Below are 21,026 nucleotides of genomic sequence, written 5' to 3' on the forward strand. Positions count from 1 at the left end.
AACGCATGCATAGATTAGTTAGCATTCGTGGCTTCTATATTAGGTGAAGGATATCTTGCATACAGAATCACGCACAAATGTTGAGTGGTTTTCCTTATGGTAGAGCTCAACATGTAAGATGCATGCGTTCTAGCACCGTTAGTGTTATACACTATGATCTTTCCACGCGGTATTTTATATATCATGTCATATGACCAAGGACGGCAGTTATTTTTCAGGTAGCGCCAATTGTCCCTTTTTATTACAAAAGTGAAACGTTACTGTGGCTGCGTAGCTTTTAGAATTACACACAGGTTGGTTCAACAAATATCATCTGCTGTTTTCAATCTACAATAGTGTGCTTGTCAGGGTTCAAATGTATTGCTTCTCCTTAGTGGCTTGTTTATTTCTTTTTAAGAGTGACCAAAAAGTTCCCAAGTTAGTGGCTTTAATACTCCGCAAATTGTAAATTTGTAACAAAAGAAACCAGGAAAATGCTCAAATATTGCTGCAGACACCGTGGCACCTAATGAATGCGCAAATTAATTTAATCAGTCTTTGAGGAGACTCATTCATATCAGCCAAGTAGCGCTGTTTATCTTCAATACTTTTCGTTGAAATGCTTCTCAGCCATCAATATCTTTGTGTGTTAATTTTGAATTGTATTATTGTTAACAACAAAGATGGCAACAGAATAAGAAAGTGGTATTTCATGACTATCTGATAATTAAATTAGTTCTTGTTCATCGGTAAAAATTTGCGTTTTTAGTAAAACAACATTGTTTCTGTTCCGTTTCTTCATCACTACATCAGATATTTAACTTTCTTTCATTTATCTCCAATAGACAGGGACATCTTCCATATGTTTTGGAGAAAATAAGGGTTTCATATTACATGCCTTTGCGAGGAAAACAGAAGTATCAAGTTACAAAGTTAGCGTGAAGAGCTAAATTGTCACGTTTGCTGCTTCAGCGTATTATTGAATTTAAAATGAACAAAAATCAACATAAAACACCAGTAGTAATTAATTTGTGCGTAATTTTTGGACCTTGAATGAAAATACAACCTTGAAACATACACACTGCAAAGGGGAAAAGCCATAGCAGACTACCAAGGTAGACACAAACCGGAAGTGAACCGAGCAGGGGTGAGTACTTATGGGACTACTGTACCAGAGCTATCAACTGCGCTCTGCACTATCTGAGATTGTCTCACTACTTTTGGATGCTAACCCACCCTCACCCCTACCCAGAGTAGTCTAGTCCTCTCCCCATACCTCTCTGACCAAATAACAGTGATGATGGCATCACCATGAAATTGAAGAGTAGACAGCAGAAAAAGAAAAGAAAAAACGGGTAAAGCAGGTGCAATATCTACCTTAACACAATAACCTGTGGTGCAGAGGAATTGGCCAACTTGCTTGTCACAGTCAAAATAATTTTCTGTAGTCTCTGATTATCTGAAGCACTTTGTAACAGGCCTGTCTTGGACTGAACTTGATCATACGAATTCACAGCAATCAACACTGGACCCAAGTTTGTCTGCAAAGAGAAACAATCATAAATTAAACATAACCTATGAATATAAGACCCTGAGCCCCCTGCTACACCCCAAAAAAACCTGCAAAATAGAGAGGAGCAGGTGATCAGGATAGGATGCTGTATATGTTGCACCCATATCTGAAACTTGATCCCCACTGGAATTGTAAAGGGGAGTGAGGTTTTAGAGGCTAAAGTCTGAAAAATTAAGTAACTATGAAGCTAACATGAAATTTCCATAAGGTTGGGAGAGGGGGTTCAACATTCCCCCCTACCCCTTCCTTCAAAACAAAAACTCTTCCACAAGAGAGCATGGACAATATTTTTCTTGAGCACCACATTGTTTGATTTCAATCTGAGACATCTCTCTAATAAGTGACAAACAGAGCATTTCAATGAGAGGGTTGCTTTTTGCCCAAGTGTTAGGGTTAGGGTTGCAATTAAAATTTGGGTTATGAATGGTCATATTTTCTCAGTAAAATTCTTGGAAGGTGTTTATTTAAAACAGTACTGCAGTCTGACCCAGTACTAGATTGAACCTGGAGTTTGTTAGGACTTCAGCACATAGTCATTATGACGGGATTCAAACGAGACAAACATCTACTGCAGTTAGATGAATTTAACATACATACATAGTTTTCCCCTGCCACACTTCTCTGTTGTAGTACACCAACAACAGCATCCTCTGTGATTGGTCCACTAATATGAACTAAGTCATCTGGCACTAGACTTGTTGTATTACCATTCAGTGAATTTGATGCCATGCCCTTTGTTTTGACTGAAAGAACAAAAACACTACAAGTACAATCATTTGAAAAACGTTGAAGGCACAGTCAGGATGGATGTCAATTCACATTCAATTTTACTGGCCCCACACTCATAAAACAAAATAGGGTAATTATGCTATAGAAAGCTTGTCCACTTGCAAAAAGTTATATGTAAGAGCCCAAAAAGATCTTAAAACAGTCTGTGACAAATTAGTTACTGTCGCTATCAACCCCTGAGTAAAGAAAATCATCTGCTCTGATCAAACTATCCTGTAAAATCTATGAGGATGTACATTTTAGACCTTCAGACGCAAGAAGGGATTGTGAAGGTGAATTAATCAACATGACATCAGCGTGGGACAAAGAAAAATTCTGAGTCCCCAACAGGAATCAAACCCATGACCTCCCGAACACCGGGCGGGCGCTCTATCCACTGAGCTACGAGAACTCATGGAGAGTAAGCTCATTTAACTGAGTTCATATCTGACAGGTGTCCTGCATACTGCTAGGATCAACACTATCAAAGTCATCGTGAGTGGTGATAAGTTAATAAAGATGGTGAATTTTAAGCTCAGTAATGAAATCAAAATGACATGAGCGTGGAACAAAGAAAAATTCTGAGTCCCAGACAGGAATCGAACCCATGACCTCCCGAACACTGGGCGGGCGCTCTGATCCATCCACTGAGCTACGAGAACTCGCGGAGAGCAAGAAGGGATTGTTGCAAGATGCTTATTTAAAGAATCCTTGTTGTGATATTAAGATGTCCTTGTTAAGATCTTAAAGAGCTACATGTACATGTACTTGTTATGATCATGACAAAGACCTTACAAGACCCTTTAGGATCTGATGAAGATTTTACCAGGATGATAATAAAAGATCCTTTACACAATCTAGTAAGAACCTTGATAATCCTTGTGATCATGGCCAAATCCTTAAAATTTTACATTATTATTGTCAAGAAAATCCTCAGAAGATCCTTAGGGCCGATTTACACGGTACGACTTTGTTGCACACGACAAGCTTACGACAGGCCTATGACATGACTTAGGACCATTTACCCACACACAACATTTTCAGTTACAAAACTGAATATGCAAAACTATTTGCACTGGGATTCTCGGAGTGAAAGTTCTAACAAACGATAAACAAATATTTTGGCAGTTCTGTGCTTTGAAAACCTTCCTAATGAGATGTTTTTTGCTTTAATCCGTTTAGTACTTTTTGAGAAACGACTTCATGTGAATCAGTCATCAACAACTTCATCGGCCATTTTGAAACAAGAAAACTTCACCTTCATGCCCTACTCAGTAGAAATTTGTCACAAAATAAGTCATTTTCTGTTGATTTCGGCTACGATTGTCGCAGTGTTTTAAAACATGTTTTAAAATCCTATGACATTTTTTTGATGTACACAACAGTCGCAAGTGAATTGTAGGTTTGATTTACACAAAACAATTCATGTTGTAGGCCTGTTGTAAGATTGTCGCATGCAACAAAGTCGTACCTTGTAAATTAGCCCTTAAAGATCCTTATGAATCTTTCTTGTGAATCTTTCAAAGATTTTCTCTGGGACATTATCCCCTCTTCCTTGAACAAATGCTGAAACTAATAATTTATTGTTTCATTTTTTCCAAGAGGGTACAGTTATGAATCCTGCAATGTGATTGGTTCTCAGCACGGTCCTGATTTTCCCATTCCTGCCCACAGTCAAAGCAACATGCATGCAATGTATGTGTTGAAAAGATCAACAATTTTATTATTATAAAAAAGGTTTGAGAGAGGGATTGAGACAGGGAAGAAAAAATAGATAAGTTATTAACCAGCTATGGTTGGTCTGTATAGTGAAAAACTGTGACCTCGGGCTTAGAAATGCCTGCAGCCTTGGACAGCATTTTGAAGGTCTCAGTCATAGTTTTGCACTATATGAACCTCCCAAGCGGCACATAACATATACATTATGTTTATTACTACAGCCATTCTAGATATAGCACTGCTCTACATAAGTTTTTACCTTCTCTGTGACCTGTAAGTATAACTCCATTCAGCCCAATCCCAGATCGTGCCGTCAGCAGGGATCTCAAGTTTACCAGTTCAGCACTGAGTTTCTTAACTGGGTCCTTGGCAACAGAACCATCTGCTATATTTTCACCAACAACAAAAAAAGAATCAATGATTAACTCACATTAATTTTGCCAAAAAGAGATCTACTACAAATGTAGAAACTATCCCAGGCATGATATGTTCTCAAAATGAATTCTAATAAGTAATACAACTTTAAGAACAAAAATTCAGAAAATATGTCTGGCAAAGACCTCTTCAAAGTTCTTTCTAAATATTGATTTTGTGCTTGCATCAAAAAGCCATTAAAACCATTAAAATAAGTGGAATTCTTACAACTGGCAGCTAGATCTTGAAAGTCTATGGAATATTTTTTAGTCACGGAAATTTAATCGTTTTTCATCAAGACGCTAGCATCACAATACAGATGTTTTGCAAACCGCATATAATAAAATTAACTCTGTCACCACAACATCAGGCCTGTAGAAGTTAAGGAGACTGATTCTATACAATATCAAATTTAGGAATTCTATAATTGATTTTTTTTTTCAGCAGCCCCTCAAAGTATTATCTTTGCTGCATTGCAGAGAAATATTTGACCTCAAGGCTGGCAAATGCATTCCTTTTGAATTAAGGCAATTAATTAGGTTACAATTAGTTCCCAGCTTGATATCTCAAGGCTATTAACACCCACCAGTTAATAATAAATCACATCAAAACTCATCACAATTTCCTGATACAACAGCTCGAAATATTTTGTTTTGTTCAAGTTTCGGCTGCAAAAATTGTCCGCTTAAAGAAAAACAAAGGATAATAGAAATATATTACATTCCAAACTTAGATTTAATTTATCGCATCTGGCTAGTTAAGTACCATTCGTTGAAATACTATATTTTAATTTAATTCAAAACATTACTACAAAATGTGAAACTGACAGTTTCAATCATCGTAAAACCGAAAACTCAAGAGTTCTTGGATTAAATATTTCAGGACATTCTTTAAACTTTCAATAGAAGAAAACTTCAGCATTGAAAAACTGCTCAATTACAATTAGCAATATACAGAAAGTCAACAAACAAGGATAAGGAAGATGCTTCAAGCAAATTAATAATTCCCTGGCGATCAAAGTTTCCTATGTCTTTCATGACCAGGGCCATTTACTTTTATTATGATTTGAGAAAAGAAATCTATTCCACGTAAACATAGTCACAGTCTATAAATTTTTATCGATTGTTTTGGGAATTTAACATAGTACGTCCCAAACCATTCCATTCGAAGGTGTAAATAAATTTGTCGCCATACGTCGAGATTCTGAGAAGATTAAATGCCGAATGTTCTGCTATCCTTTTATATGCTTCATTTATCCACTGCTTAAATTATCTTTATCTACTCTAATCTCTACCTAATTGTCTAGGATAACTTGTAAATTTGGTAATTCAAAACATCGATATAGGATATAAACAGTGAAAGTAAGCAGTTTTAAGAGCCGATAAGTGAAACCAAAATACCAAACTTGCGTATGTAGGAAAGGAAATTCCGATCTCACCACGCTTTGCAGGTTGCCTTCCATCGAAGCTTTTCGCCGCGGGACTTGACAACAAATCGCTATGCAGCACTCCAAGTCTCTTTTCCAAAGCACTGAGTTCTTTGAGTAAGCGATCGTTTACATCTGCCTCGTGCCCTGGTTTGCCGCGATCTTTCGCTGATGGAGTCGAAGAGGCACGTTCTCTAAGCGCTTTTAGCTCCAAGCGAAGTTCACCGTTTTCCTCGGCCAATTTCGACGTCAGTTTTTTCTCCTCCCGCAGTTTCCTCGAATCTTCATTATGACAAACTTGAAAACTTTTCAACAACTGTTCATGAGTGTGTCTTTCACCGGATATTTCTTCCCGTAAGTTGGCGAGCTCCTCGCGGAGCACGGCGTTTTCCTTCCGGAGACGATCGAAATCGCTTAATTCCAGAGAGTTTGTATGCTTTGCAGCCATTTGATATGCTCTGGTAAGTCTTAACCGGAAAAAAATTAATCCATAAACACGAAAAAACAAGGGATTTCAGCTGCCATCCCGCCGTATCATACCACACACAGCTCCTGCTTGAAAGTTGTTCACTTTTAAAACGCTGCCACGCTGACCAATCAGAGCGCTGGATTTATTCCCGGGGTCATATAATGAAACGGACAAGACTTGTCATCACTTTAGCACGTCACCCATTCCTTACGGGGCAAGTTTGAGATCAAAGTGGTATAGAATTTTGGATACAGAAAATGTGCCAGAAAAATGTCAGAAAAGATGAAAAAGAGATACGAAAACAAATTTAGGCAAAAAGCTCAAAATCAAATTCCTTTCTGGCTGTTCCTGCATATACTTCCAGGAAGTATCTCTTCTGTCCCTGGATGGGTTTCTAGTCCCCTTTAGGTTAATTTATTTGCCAATAGCAGATTTGCATGTTGTTGTGATTTGACTACAACTACCAGAATTTCTTTCACTTGTTTTTCTTTATTATTTAGATTTTGAAGCCCCAGAAAAAGGAAAATGGAAGGATTCTGGTAGTTGTAGTCAAATGACATCATCATGCAAATCGCCTATTGTACCATTTTGGAAACCCTTGGTTGGGTGCCTTAGCCAAGAAGAAAATAGTGCATGGGAACATAACATAAACTGCCCCAGCTCAAATAGATCAAGATTCCAACAAACTATCAATTTGTAATAAATTGATTGTACTACTTCAACACCTTAAATTATAATCTACTGGCATAGGAATAGTAGTTAGGCAAGGACTTCGAGTGGTATATTACAATCAGGATCCCACAGAGGAACCTTTGGCCTGTACATAAGTGACCCAACAAAGAAACCAGGGGTAATAATCGAATACCACGAAACATTTTCCTGGTCTATTCATTCCAGGCCCATTTCAGGAAAAATTGCAATGGAATGAAAGACAAAAATAAAACATCCCAGCTACTTTCTAAAAATTTCAAATTCCCTAAATTTGTTTTATTTTAACCTCCAACTACTGATTCAACTTACCAAAAGAATCTGTCAATGACAAAGTGTGGGAAACCAAAGTGACAAATTATGTGATCTGCTGGATACTGCTGAATCCATTATTCTGATTGGCTATACTTGTCAAAGCATGGGATAAATAATAGTATGAAGTTCATTTAGAAGCCACAGAGGGCACAAACTGAACAGTGCATCATCTGCTTTACTTTACAAAAACAAACAGAAAATCAGGAGAATAAATTGTCAGGAGCCCATGACCTAGGTGCAAAATCATTTATTTCTGCAAAACAGCAAAAATATCTTTTCTGAAAAAGGCTTAGCAGTTACTATCACAGAAACACCAATTATTTTGTTTCATGAATGGTAGGTAGAACTTAATATATCAAAATGTTAGAAACTACAGGTGCTTAAAGTCAGCTTATTTCAAAATAGAGCACCACACAACACCTGGCTCTCTTTAAGTCTCCAGGATTAAGCAGATTACTTTATGTCAACCTTTTATCATCACAGCAACTATGAAAGCCTCTTGAATATGCCATATTTTGGCTAGAGTTTAACCAGGTTGTAAACAGTCAATTGCAGCTAGGTAGTAACACAAACAGCCCTTTATCAGCTTCCAAAGAGCTTAGCTGTGCTGTTCCTAATTCTGGATAACCCAAGTGTGTAAGCAGTTGGGTGAAGAAGGCTATGGCAGGCTACCAGGGAGGTTTCATTAGCATTTTCAGCAGGAGGGAAAATTTTTTTTTAGTTACTTATAACGAAAACGTTCCATAGTTGGTCAAAATTTGACAAAATCATCTGCACAGCTGGTCAATATAATTAAACCCTTGGAGGTTACAAAATGGAAACATTAATTTGTTCAGCCACAAGAACATGTTATTTTCTTTAACCCTGGCTCACAGAAAAACTAGAGTATCCAAAATTAATGCTTTTAACCAGTTGTGTGACCAGAAAATTGAACAACCACTTGCAGATATTAAACCAAAACAGTACTAAAAGGTTATCTTATGGAAAAACCTCTTGTGAAAAATGCAAGCTCAGTTGATCCTTGGAAAAAAGGTCCTACCTAGGAGGTATGTCAGTTATTTGTACAATATCAAGAGTGCCTCACAAAATCCTTAAGCAGCACCATAGTTAGAAGAGAGAGTCTCCCTCTAGCATGGTAGCACTAAATAGAAATACAGCTCAATGCTCTCTTTCAAATGTTCACATATTAAGTTTCCATCTAGAGACTTAAGCAGTGTTCACACTAGGCCGAAACATGGTTAGTCTAATCACAAATGAAACAGGTTTCGTTATGAAAAGTGTTCACATCAGACAGTGCATTGCACAAATCATGGTTGAAACATGATTATTCTGAGCATGATTGAAACAACCTTGCGAGGTAGTTTCACTCATGATCAGACCAAACACGTTCAAAATGGCAGACAGATGTGCAGAGGAGGTGAGTGCCCAAAAGAACTAAAATTGGTGCTATTATGAGGCCAAATGTCTAGTTGAAATGTGGGCCAATGAGGAAATGCAATGGCAATTATCGGCAATGGGTAGAAAGCAGAATATCTGGGGGAGAACATTGCTGCAAAACTTAATGACAAATGCCTGTACGATGAAACAGCATTAATTATACTACCAGGCATGAAATGTGTTTGAAACTGACATCTGATGTGAACAATGCAATAACAAACATGTTTAGGTGAAACATGTTTACTCTGAGGATGTTTCAGCTTTAATGTGAACACAGCTTTACCAGTTAAAACTTGTTTCAGCATTTAACATACCAGTAACATTCAACTTTAAGTTCCCCAGCTGGGACAAGGTTTAAGCAAGCCAGTTGAAAGAAGGAAAACTTTATAGCAATAATAAATATTTGTAGCTTCCAGCATTTTTTTAAAATACAGAATATATTTTATTTAAATAATTTATATTATATTATCTGTGTTGTTCGAGTTTGTTTATCTGAGTATTAAGTACACAACTACAATTCTCCTTGTGCAAAATCTCAAGGTGTATGTACACATTCAGACTATAGATTCAAGTTATTTAGAAAAGTTGGCAGCCAATCTGGAACTCCTCTTCACTTCAGAAGCTGTCTTTGGCCTCTGCACTGTGTCAGTTGTAGTGCCAGACCCTCTTATTCTAGGCTGCGCATTCGCTGGCAGACTTAACCGTTTTTTTGCTCTTGGTTGAGCTGTTATAATTCTGGGCTGCTGAGCAGCTCCTCCAAGGCTTTGCCTTCCTGGTCTCTTAGCAGGTTGAGTTCCACCACCTGATCTCAGGCTTGATAGTCTTTCAGGGTTTCTGTGTGCATTATCTGTTGTTTTTGGTCGATTTACAGCATCCTGCTTTCCTATTTTGGAATTCCTAAAGGAAAGGCAAAAAATTTCAAACATAATTCTTTATACTGATTATCCTTTATTTTATTTCACATTTAATACTTCTGAGAATAACGTGGCACTTCCTTCCATTATTTTCCTGGTTTCATTCCTTAATGCCAAACACCTGTAACATCTACTACATGGAAGAACTACAGCTATATAGCCACTCCCCTACACAGGTTGCCTGCCTATAAAACTAGGTAACATTTTTTCTGTCACCAGCAGGTCTACTTGCCAGTGCATTTACATGAAAGTTGTCACCTGACTGCTTGACATTGCAGTAATATTTTAATATTTAAGTTTCAGTACGTCTGAGAATTTGGAGGGATATCAAGACTATCATTGCCTAGTACCAAAGGCCCGTAATACCTGCAAAGAGGTACAGCCATTAGCTAGCCCTCTGTACGCATTGTCTACCTATAATACTAAGCAACATTATCTTAACCTCTGTCAGCTGTCAACTTGACAGTTCAGTTATATCATAAGGAGACATCAGATGTTGGTCACTCTTAGGAAATTAAGGTTGAACAGGTCTGGATTGATGTTAAATTACAGTTTAAAATAAAGGTGCAGATAATCAGTATCTCACAGTGGTTTCTCAGGAGCTGTAGCTGGTCTGGTGCTTTGCTTAGACCTATCAGAAAACAAAGCAAACAAGAAACAATATGTTCAGTGATGTACTAATTAATGATGAGTTACAGGAGACTAAAGGGAGCTATGAGCTCATTTATTAAACAGCTAACCTTAGTAGTAGGCAGGACATCCATCACTTCCTAAACTGGGGCTGTTCGTGACCAATGAGTTTGGTTGAACAGGGCAGAAAGATTAATGCAGTAATAAAGACATGGCTGCAATAATGCTTGCTGCGAGCTCTGCTTAACCGATATCTAAATTAAAAAACTGCACCTTGTCCTGTCAGATGGCAGAGGTGGTGATGTATGTCCCTGCTGTGGCTTTAGCACCCTGAAGTTAGAGAAAGTAAACCATGTGTGAGTCCTTTACCAAATTGTGCATTCTCATACCATAACATTACTTCATTCTGAATGATATGCAACAAAAATTGAAGTCACATTATTTCATAAATTATGTGCATTATACAACCAGTATATGCATGGTAGAAATGTTCATTCATTCTGACCAGTCAATACAATCAATCACTGATTTCATACTAAAAAGAGTCGTTGTTACATTTGTAAACTAATTATTAGTTTTACACAAAAATGTCACTATTTAGTGATATTAGCTTATGACCGTAACCAATCATGGTTTTGCATAGCTGTTCCCAGGAAAACCAGAATAATGTCAAATGAAACTTGCAAACCAGACTTATTTGTTACAGCTGTTGTGGTGCTAGTCCCGAGCAAAACAGCAAGTTTTAATTCCCCAAGATCAATTTTAAATTTCAGAGGGACAACTGAGACCTTTGTGAACAAAAGAGTTCTTACTAATAATCGTAATAATCGAAAAAAAAAAAAAAAAAACAAGTCAAGTTCCAGCTTGCCCTTAGGACAATAATTATCTCTCAAATATGGCTTGCTCTGGGCAAGTCTTAGTTTGCTCTTTTAATGATTTAGTTGGTAGACGACGTGCCTGATCTCTTGCCCATCGGGTAGGTGAGGATGAAAAGGTGCTTGCTCGAAGGAGAATCTACTTGCCCGGATGACCCGACAGCACTTTCTTCAAGCCCTGCATAGATTCTAATACATAATGTATATACCTGCCCAATTTGGAAAAATTATTGCCGCTACATGATATAGGTGGAAACCTAACTGCCAGTGTTTATAGTACAGTAATTGTTTACCAACAGACTATACAAATGAGTTTTTTCACATTAAATACAGTGAAACCTGTATTACGAGGAATTCATCTTATGCAGTCACTCTTTTTCCAAATATATTTTCTGTAAAATAAACCTGTATTGTTTAATTAAGCAGACAGTACTGGGGGTCTCAAGGGTGTCCACGTAATACAGACTTCACTGTGCACCAACAGACCTGATGTTCCAAGTTTTCTTCTTCTGTTCCCGAGGTTCAGCTTTAGGCTTTATTATCTCTGAACTGGCAGTTTGTGTTACAGTACTTTGAATACAGAAATCAAGGATCAAAACCCACTTGATCAATGATATTTAAAGTTTTCAAAAAGTTTAGAAAAGTATCTAGACAGCCATTTTGTTGGAACAGGAGGCTTATAAAAAAGACAATGTTACTGAACAAAATCTAGAGCCAACTAAAAAAGAACTTCCAGATTTTTCACTGACTTTTAAGCAGAAGTTTAGTTACATTTACACCTTATTGGATAAGCTGATGTTTGTAAGCAAATCATTTTACTAGTTTCTTACTTTATCAAATAAATGAAAATCTAATTCAATTATTGTGAAAGTCAGATAGTAAATAAAGTTCTCAAGGATACTGGTCTTCCTGTCGTCTCTGAATTGCTCGTAAAGTAACAGCAGATAGTTTTGACTGACCTACAGAACTCTGATGATGAGGAAACAAATAGAGTAATGTCATTACTGAGTAATTCTTCAATCTAAATCTACAATTAAATGTAGGTAGAAAAAGTATACTTACTGCAATATGTATTGAGTCAAGATTAATTTTCCAGACCCTTAAGAAAGTTAATGTACCTCTCTCATTGTTTTTTTTTTTTTTTTACCATGTTACACTAATTTTATAACTATTTACTTGACCAATGATCGAAAAATAAGGAATTCAAATCAAATTAGTTGGAAAACATGAGAAACAGATCTGTTCATAGCTTAGAAAAATAAAGGTATTAAAGCCTATTCAAACCCAAAATATACATGTAGCTCAAAAAGTCAATGCTTTGCTCTAGCTTCTGCAGCATGAAGCAGCGAAGGATGCCATTAGTGTATCTCCTCCCACCCACCTCCCAATTCAAATAATTTGTCTCACAGGTAGCCCAGCGTGTGGTTAGTGCTCAAAAAAGGGTTGCTTGATATAGAGTCCAGTGCTATTTTATAATATTTATTAACTATTCCCACTGGCCATGGACCAATGCATTGCCAATATTTTAAGGTCTAGATTTGTTTCTTCTTTCCATGAGTAATCCAAGCTTCCCTAAATCAATGAAAGAGCAAACAATAATTTTATAATACTGTATAATTTAATCAGTTAGTTAGCAGCATTCACTGACCCTTGCGGCTCTTCGCTTAGCTTCTTTCGCTCTTGCTATTGCTCTGGAATTAGCTATGTAAGACATTCTTTCTTTCACAGGCACCTTGAAGAAGACATCATGAAGACCAATTCTTGCTACTCTCAGCTAAAAAGACACATTTAATTGTATTTAAAAATTTATCTGACAAATTTCTGATGCATGTAAGTTACAATAACTGACAAAGGGTATTTGCTCATTAATGGTATCAATGCTTGAGTATGCAAAATTTGCAGTATCACTGATGAGTACATACATGACCCTCAACGTTTTCTTTCAGCATTTTCTCCTGAACAGACTGTATGTCCTCTCTGGAAATATCTGCCAGAACATCTCTGGTGTCCTGTCAACAAACAAACAAAGGTTTTACATTTGAGCAGGAGGACAAGAAGTAATGTTAAAGAAGGATATGATTGCCGTAAAATTAAAAATGCTTTATAAGTCACTGGTCCAGGAGTGTCAATGTATGTATCTGATTTTAGGCTAAGTTAGACTTGAGCTAATGCAGGTCAGCGACATTTTGAGGTTGTCAAGTTCTTTGTAATCTCATACAGGAATTTGCAGGGCTTATATGTTAAAGCAGTCCATCTGTGTGAAGGAAAGCAGTTTACTTCAAGCTTTGATTGTGTCTGCGGCATGCTTTTGCTACTGCTTTCCCTTGCTCATCAATTGGCAATATGTTCAATTTATAAACAATACATTTTATTGTTGGATGAGGTTTTTGTGATATCCAGAATAATCAAGGATATCACAAAAACCGAATCTAATAAATTGTTTTATTATACATTGAACGAAAAAAATGAAAGTCATGTTTTTGCTTCTTCACTGATGGCAAGCAACACAAAGCGTGCAAACTTGACATGATTACCCTTAGAAATCATGTACCCATGACCTTGAGTGTCCCTGACATGATTATTGTATAATCTGCAGTTATGACATCACAGGAGCTGATTTCGAAAATTCACTGTACGCTTTCGGCCAATCAGAAAAGAGATAGTGAGTTCAATGTATAATAATGAAGAATATCAACATGACATTTTAAGGGCCATGATAATATTTTAATAATTATTAGTCTAGCCACAAAGGAGTGTATTGGTACATGCAATAACCTATGAGAAATGTTCAAGGGAAGGTCTACTAAGTAAGTCAATATTTAAATTTTGCACAAATTGTTTCTCATTATTATCATCGATCATCAAATCATCATCATCATCATCATCATCATCATCTTACCTTGATTGTTTTCACCAAACCTAGAACCTTGTCAGTTTTCATCAAACATCTCGTCAGGAATCCCTTAGCATGCGCAGAAACTTTGGCAAATTTATCCCGTCCATTACTTACAAAGAGCTACAAAATACAAGAAAACAAACATAACAACAGAACTACTTAACACATTTAGCTGGTCAAAAACATTTACAGATACTTGCAGGAAGGAAAATTACACTTTCATTAATGAAAGCAGCTACTCAAAACCTTGGTAGGATACTTATCTGTAGAAGGGGAAGAGATTTCATTGTTCTGTAGTCTGTCTGTGAGTGTTTAAAGTTACCTCGGCACTGGTGAACATGTTTCTAACATTGCCAGCAAATGAAACAGTCTACAATACAAGCTCTGGAATAATTATTTATAATTGAACCTCATAAAAACCTCAAACGTAAAATATCTTAATGATTTAATTAAAAAAATTATACATAGTCAAGTATAAAGTTATAAGAAGGAAGGTTCCTGTCATCTCGCTAAAGAATCCTGACTTAAAACCAAATTCTACCAAAGGAGAATTAAAGAAAGTGTATGAAAATATTCAGGATGATTTGAATGTTAACCTTAGGAGTTTAAAAGTTAAGATGTAACCTAAAGCAAAAATATTGAAATTTTACCTTATTACCCTCTCCTGGTACAAAGTGTTTGGATTCCCTTGATTGAAGAGAGGGATACATGCTCTGCTCACTGTTTATTCGGCCTATAGCATTACTGCGAGCACTTCCCAGAACAGCATCATTTCTGTTCCCTCTCAAAACCTCGTCAACAACATGGTTCTCCTTATCAGAGGAAGATTCTGGTTCACTGTCAAGATTTTCTCCACTGAGTTCAAGAATAGAGTACATTTCACCTGGAGGCAGTGAAAGAGGTCTACGAAGGGGTGGCATCCTTGATACATGATTATCACCAGATGACCTGTGAGACACAGGGTTACTCTGTGATTCCTCAGAAGACAACTGTTTGAAGTCTGACTGCATTGATGAGGGCAGAGAACTAGACCGAGGTCTCTCAGTTACTTGTTTAGCAGTGTCTCTGTGGAAAGATGCATAAGTGTGGTGTAAATCCCCTGCTTGTTCTGTCTTTTGGTTGCGAAGCCGCTTCAACTCTTGATGTTTAAGAGCTTCTAAGTGCTTTTGCTTCTCTTCAAGCAATTTTTGTCTCAGCTTTTCCAAATTTGCCAGAGTTTTATCTTGCTCTGAGATGCAGGCAACCTTTGACAGTGTAGAAAACTGAACTTTTGGCTTTTCAGGTCTTTGCTTTGAGGAAACAGGTCTTTTATCAGTCCTGGAATTTGGGGGTTGATCCATAGACTGCAATGCGTGTTTCTCTTTACAATGTCTGAAATGGGCGTTATTAGTAGCTGAATCTATATGCAGTTGCGGCGCTGTTGATCCAGGCTGTGTTTCTATTGCAGATTGCACAGTTGAGGTAGTAGAGTCTGCAGGAAATAACACAATGTTCAAATTATGAGTTCTCATTAACCTAACAATTTGCTTGTTTATGATGCATGGTTTATTAGACTAAGTAACAATAATTTTACTCTCCTTTAGCCGTGTTCTTGGACAAGACAACTGAGTACTCAAGCATTTCATCTTAAAAATGTTACTTTACTTGGAGGCAAATTCTTTGCAAACCCAACAACACCATGCTGGGGGACAAAGGGAAATCTGTCAATGTGGTCTAAGCATCTGGTACACAGGAAGGGTTACTGCACAACTACTGATAATACAATGAAGAAAGTCTCCAAATATTTAACATTTAAGATCCTTTATAAGATCCTTAGGATCTTCAAGGACCCTGGACAATATTTAATCAATAGCCACTTGGCAGTAAAGGCTTGAAGACACGCAGAAATGAAATAACTTACCTGAAAAGGCCCCAGACAATGAAGAAGATGCCAGTGAATCAGACCCCAGAACTTCCCTGTCAAAAGGAAATGACACTGAAGAATTCTGGAGTGTAGTATCTGAGACATCTCCAGAATCCAATGTTCCATTAGAAGCAAGAGAAACATGTGAAAATGGCCTGTTTAACTCAGTGGCTTCCTTATCCATAGTGGAGCTATAAGGAAAATTTGCACCCTCAAAACCCTCAGGTGCAATTCTGACTTGTTTCCTAGAATCCCCATTTTTTGGTAACTGGCTTTCACACATTCCACTTTGGTCACCAGCCGTGGCAAAGGATGATTCCAATGAGTGTGGTAAATAGTTTAATTGACTGTTGATTCTGCTAGAGTGCTCATTATAATTATTTTCAGTCCAATCTACATAGGATTCTGCAAACTGGTCCTGTTTTGCATTTCTCTCATCATTAGAAGCATTCCAAGCATATCTTCTGTCATGGTCAGGTTCATATGATGTAGGTTCCTCATTATGTCTGTGTGCCAATGTTCTTGCAGTTGATTCATAATTTTCTTTGGCAAATCTTCTCTCTCTAACACCTTCAGTATCATACCGCATTTCAGTAATAGTTCTTGCTTCTCTTTGTTCCTGCCAAACAAAATAGCAAAAATCATGCACAAATTAACAAAATAATTTTTCACACAGTAACAATCAAGTAATAACCCTTTTCCCGTTACACCAAATTATACAATAAACCATATTGATTTGACAGGGATTGGGAAGGCAAAACAGGCAAATGAGCCGATTAAAGAGCAAAGGCATCGTGATTTCTTGCATGTTTATTCGTCATTACACCAAAAATTTCACAAACAAAAGTCCTTTTCACAAAATAGTGTATATTTTACTAGCTGTTTTGTAGCTAGGGCGCATCGCAGGTGCAATAAGTACTTTCAAAATGCGCCACATGCGCATGGCGCACGGCCTTCCCAATCCCTGTTTGACCGAGCAACCAGGACACTTATTTTAATTTGTGAGATCAAGACACAGTGATTATTACAGAGCACTTCTCTTTTTTGACATACATGTCTGAATGTTTTAAAATACCAAACAGACATCTTTCATTTGACGGAACTGACATAGAAATAACACTCAAGACACTTAGAGAAGGGCCAGTTTATTTTGAGAATTATGTCTGATGAATTCAAACTGACGAGGATGAACTTTTAATTAATTAATTAATTAATTAATAATTTACTTGCATACTATGCAGGGGGAATTCCAATACTCTTAACAACTTCATGGTACAGCTAAAGCTTCAAGTGTAAGCAAAGGTATGTTGAGCCACTAGATTCTAAAGAGATTTCACAAAGAGTTACAGTTGTACATATAGTCTCCTTACCTGCACTCTGTCCATGACTGACATGACCTGTAAGAGTAGGTTTGAGTACTTTTCTCGTCTTCTTTCAAACTTTTTGGCTTCACATTTAACTGCTTCTCTTCTGTATTGACGCATCTCAGCCCTTTCATTTTCCGTAAGCTACAAGTAGAATACACAATACAGTAACAGGTTACAGAGATCAACATTACAGTCATTTAACAACTTGATGTAAATAATATTAGAGATAGCAGTCTTGACCATTCTGGAAGGTTTTTTTTTTTCAGAGTGACTATATCTGACCAGGGAAATGACCATCACCTTCATTTTCCGTAAGCTACAAGTAGAATACACAATACAGTAACAGGTTACAGAGATCAACATTACAGTCATTTAATAACTTGATGTAAATAATATTAGAGATAGCAGTCTTGACCATTCTGGAAGGTTTTTTTTTTCAGAGTGACTATATCTGACCAGGGAAATGACCATCACCTTCACAACTATTAACATTCAACTAAAGCTTTTCATTACAGTAGTTCAATGCCCTATGTTCCACTCAAAACCTAGAGGATTAAGTTAGTCAAAACTTCACATGTTCATATATACGGTGGTTCCTTCATGTCAGAAAACTGACACTTTCAATCTATGTATTCATAAGTCTTTCAAAACTTTTGATTTCAAGTATTAGTTAAATTGTGTGGTCCCAGAAAATATCCATATCCCCCCATGGAAGGTTTTTTCCAGTTTGACCCCCCACCCCCCAGGATTTTTAGTTCAAGGAGGCTTCACAGTACTCCCCCCACCCCCTGGAATTTACATGATTTTTCTACTTGGGTCCCCCCTACCCCTCGGAAATTCCGTATCCATAAAAAACAAGACTTAACTCATTAATTGTAATAAAAATTAGCCGCAGCTGTTTATAGTTACATTGGAGACAAAGACCTACTATTTCACGGTAGACTGCAGACACGGCATGTTCCTTCATGTCATGTTAAAATATTGGAAACGGTGTTTAAACTAATAAACAACTGACTTAGAAGCACATCACTCCCAAATGGCATAGCATAGCAGTTTTCATGTAAGAATCTCGGAACGTACATAAAGCTCTTTCAAATAACCCAGTCGAAGTTTTAATTTATGCATGGTCAAAACAACATATCAAATTACTTTACATACACAGTAAAGTCATCACGCAACATTTTTTCAAAACAGCTGTTTCCCAAAATTAATGTCGCTTTATTTTTTCTTTCACTAAAGGAATACATCAATTAAGTCATACGCTTTGTTTCTGTAGTTTGTAAATGATAGCAAATTCATTTTATGCCTTAGTTTTTTTTGAATTGTCATACATTTCATACGTGAAACACACATTGTTCAATCGGTCTATAAATGACCGAATGAAATCTCGGCTACCGCTCCAATTACAATGCTCCTCGCTGTCCACGTTTACATATAGCTCAAGACAAATGGCTTTGAATCGACTTTGCTCACTTAAAGCAAACTATTAACCACACAGATAATGATGAAAAATATGTGATAACCTAGTTACAGCAAGTCTGAAACAGGGTATAATTTTGTATGAGTATCAAATGAAATAAACAAAGTACAAATTGCATTTAATTGATGGCATGATTAATGCTGGAAAAAGCATCTGAGCTACATCTAAGCTTAATACAGCACGATCTTCAAAGTATAAAATATCAACTTCATTGTTCATGTATTGCTGCATCTCTTCATCAGCATTTTGTTCAACTTGACATTCAACAAACAGGATACTCAGGATTGCTGTCAGTCGTACAACGTTGGAAGAAAGTGGAAAATATATGACAAAGAATCTAACATTTATTTCTCAACGGATGGAACATTTCTGTTTGTTTGGTTACCTGAATCAATTGGGAAAGTACGGTTACGTAGTGTTCATTCAATTGCATTTCAGACCCACTGGAAAGAAAACTCCTTGAGTAGCCCCCTTCCCTTCGGAAATTTACCTATTTCAGACCCCCCTACCCCTCGGAATTTCGGTGACCTTCCGTGGGGGGTATGGATATTTTCTGGAGCTACACATTACGCAGAAATATGTATTAATCTCAAGTGGCCAAAAAATAAAATATCAGCGTTGACTTGTTGCTCCAAGACGTTTTGGTTGACTGTAGAGTGCAGGACTGCAGGCTGAGGGTAAAATGCAGACAACAGACTTTTTAAGTATATGTCATGTTATTTCCATTATCAAGTGCTAACCCTAAACAGGGTTATTCAGGTTAATCACAGTGAAAGTCTGCTCTCCGGTTGGCTGAAATATCACTCCGGTTAGCCTGAATATCCCTCAGGTTAGCCTTAAAAATAATGCTCCGGTTAGCCTGTTTTAATTTACTTTCCAAAGAGCCAAAGATTTCCATTTGATTTAACTGGCATTGATAAAGTGAGAGAAGATTAGGGCTGATCAAACTTTGGAATATTATAATTTAACAATTTGAAAGTACAGCCTTTCTACTCATAGCAACTGAACAACAACAAAATGTACAGGATGCATGGCTCCTAATATTTACCCTTGGGACCAATGAACAATAATCATAACTAACAAATGAAAAGAAAATCCATTATTCTAGAAACAAAGCACCAGCATACACCTCAGAAAAGGCTAATGTATTGAATATTGAATGTAATTACAATAAAGCAAATCTACTGATTCAGAAGAAACGATTTCCCAACTATCTAGTAGGTAGGAGTGGAGCGTATATTAAGCTTACGTTCTACAACTCACGCTCATGTTAAAGGCAGTTATATGTACCAGCATGATCACGATTGTCATGAACAAGGTGACAACAGGTTTTGAATAAATTAGATGTATTTAAGCTGATGTTCGTGTACAATGGACCTTGAAAAGAATAATAAGCTCATAATAACAAGCTTATAACTTATCAGCAAAATCTAAAGTGAAATTTAAGAACTGAAAAGAAAATACAAAATGTCTTCCATCCATCACGACTCCAGGCGTAAGATAATATCAATAATCAATGCAAAAAAGTACAAAGCCTACGAAAGACAGCAAGGACATCTTTGTTTACATGCCCAAATTGGCAATGACGCAAAAAACTTAATATGTCAACAGAATTATTAGTTGAGTTTTTAAGCTTACTTTCACCAAGCGTCAACATGTTGTAATGCATTTTAAGCAAGGTAAATCTTACCAGAGGTGGTGGAAGCTCCATGCCACTGAATGTTAATATCGATTTAAAGGATTTCGTCGAAGAATGAGCGTTGTTTGCAATGTAGCTTTGCTTCTCTGAGCTTGTTTGCTCAAACAGCTCACGCAAACATGACGGCATCTCTCCCAAATATCGCTCCTGAAATTACAAATGATTGAAAGCTTTGAATTAGAGGTGACTAGTTGTTTAAAAATGTGCTAATAAAGTTGTGTTGTCGTGAAGGAAACAGAAAAAGAGTTGAAAAAATGTGTAACTAACCTCGAAGGCTTCCCGCGCCATATTTGAAACCGTCGATCTAACTAATGAAGGAAACCTGGGCCCGAACAAAAACTGCAGCTAAGTAGGGGAGGGAAAAATAATTTAGAACAAAAAGAAAATCAATACTGTTACTATTTCTCTCATGAAAAGAAATAATTTTAAGAGAAAAACGTAATTATTCCGAATT

General features: G+C 36.9%; 2 protein-coding genes across 3 annotated transcripts in view; both read right to left on the reverse strand.

Moving 5' to 3' along the window:
- The window catches only part of LOC110046372 (unconventional myosin-X-like), a 37,442-nt gene extending 30,983 nt beyond the window's left edge, over positions 1 to 6,459 (reverse strand). Inside the window, exons 1-4 of one of the 2 annotated variants that reach the window (XM_089290028.1) lie at positions 5,892 to 6,459; positions 4,299 to 4,421; positions 2,150 to 2,295; positions 1,357 to 1,520 (exon numbers count right to left, since the gene is read on the reverse strand). In XM_089290028.1, the coding sequence (XP_089146154.1) occupies positions 1,357 to 1,520; positions 2,150 to 2,295; positions 4,299 to 4,421; positions 5,892 to 6,327 (869 nt within the window). In that variant the 5' untranslated portion in view covers positions 6,328 to 6,459. Of the gene's footprint in view, positions 1 to 1,356; positions 1,521 to 2,149; positions 2,296 to 4,298; positions 4,425 to 5,891 lie in introns of both variants that reach the window. The other variant, XM_089290027.1, reaches the window with a different exon arrangement.
- Positions 6,460 to 7,603: 1,144 nt separating this feature from the next.
- Positions 7,604 to 20,947, reverse strand: LOC110046400 (uncharacterized). The gene is made up of 13 exons (XM_020752088.2): positions 20,840 to 20,947; positions 20,564 to 20,719; positions 17,397 to 17,534; positions 16,024 to 16,645; positions 14,774 to 15,594; positions 14,127 to 14,243; positions 13,150 to 13,236; positions 12,876 to 13,001; positions 12,129 to 12,196; positions 11,714 to 11,797; positions 10,626 to 10,682; positions 10,309 to 10,353; positions 7,604 to 9,705 (listed from the first exon to the last, which is right to left on the reverse strand). The coding sequence occupies exons 1-13, from the start codon at positions 20,858 to 20,860 to the stop codon at positions 9,381 to 9,383; spliced, it is 2,667 nt and encodes an 888-aa protein (XP_020607747.2). The 5' UTR covers positions 20,861 to 20,947; the 3' UTR covers positions 7,604 to 9,380.
- Between the last annotated feature and the right edge of the window lie 79 nt (positions 20,948 to 21,026).

This window comes from Orbicella faveolata, unplaced genomic scaffold (assembly GCF_042242905.1).
Source record: "Orbicella faveolata isolate gen_17 unplaced genomic scaffold, um_ofav_v1 contig_2, whole genome shotgun sequence".
Lineage (NCBI taxonomy): Eukaryota > Metazoa > Cnidaria > Anthozoa > Scleractinia > Merulinidae > Orbicella > Orbicella faveolata.

Coding starts and splice junctions, on each gene's coding strand:
- LOC110046400 (XM_020752088.2), bottom strand. CDS start 20,860: ATGGCGCGGGAAGCCTTCGAG. Junction 13,237..14,126: donor GTTTGGTGAAAACAATCAAG/GTAAGATGATGA, acceptor GTTTGTTGACAG/GACACCAGAGATGTTCTGGC. Junction 13,002..13,149: donor AAGAAAACGTTGAGGGTCAT/GTATGTACTCAT, acceptor GTGTCTTTTTAG/CTGAGAGTAGCAAGAATTGG.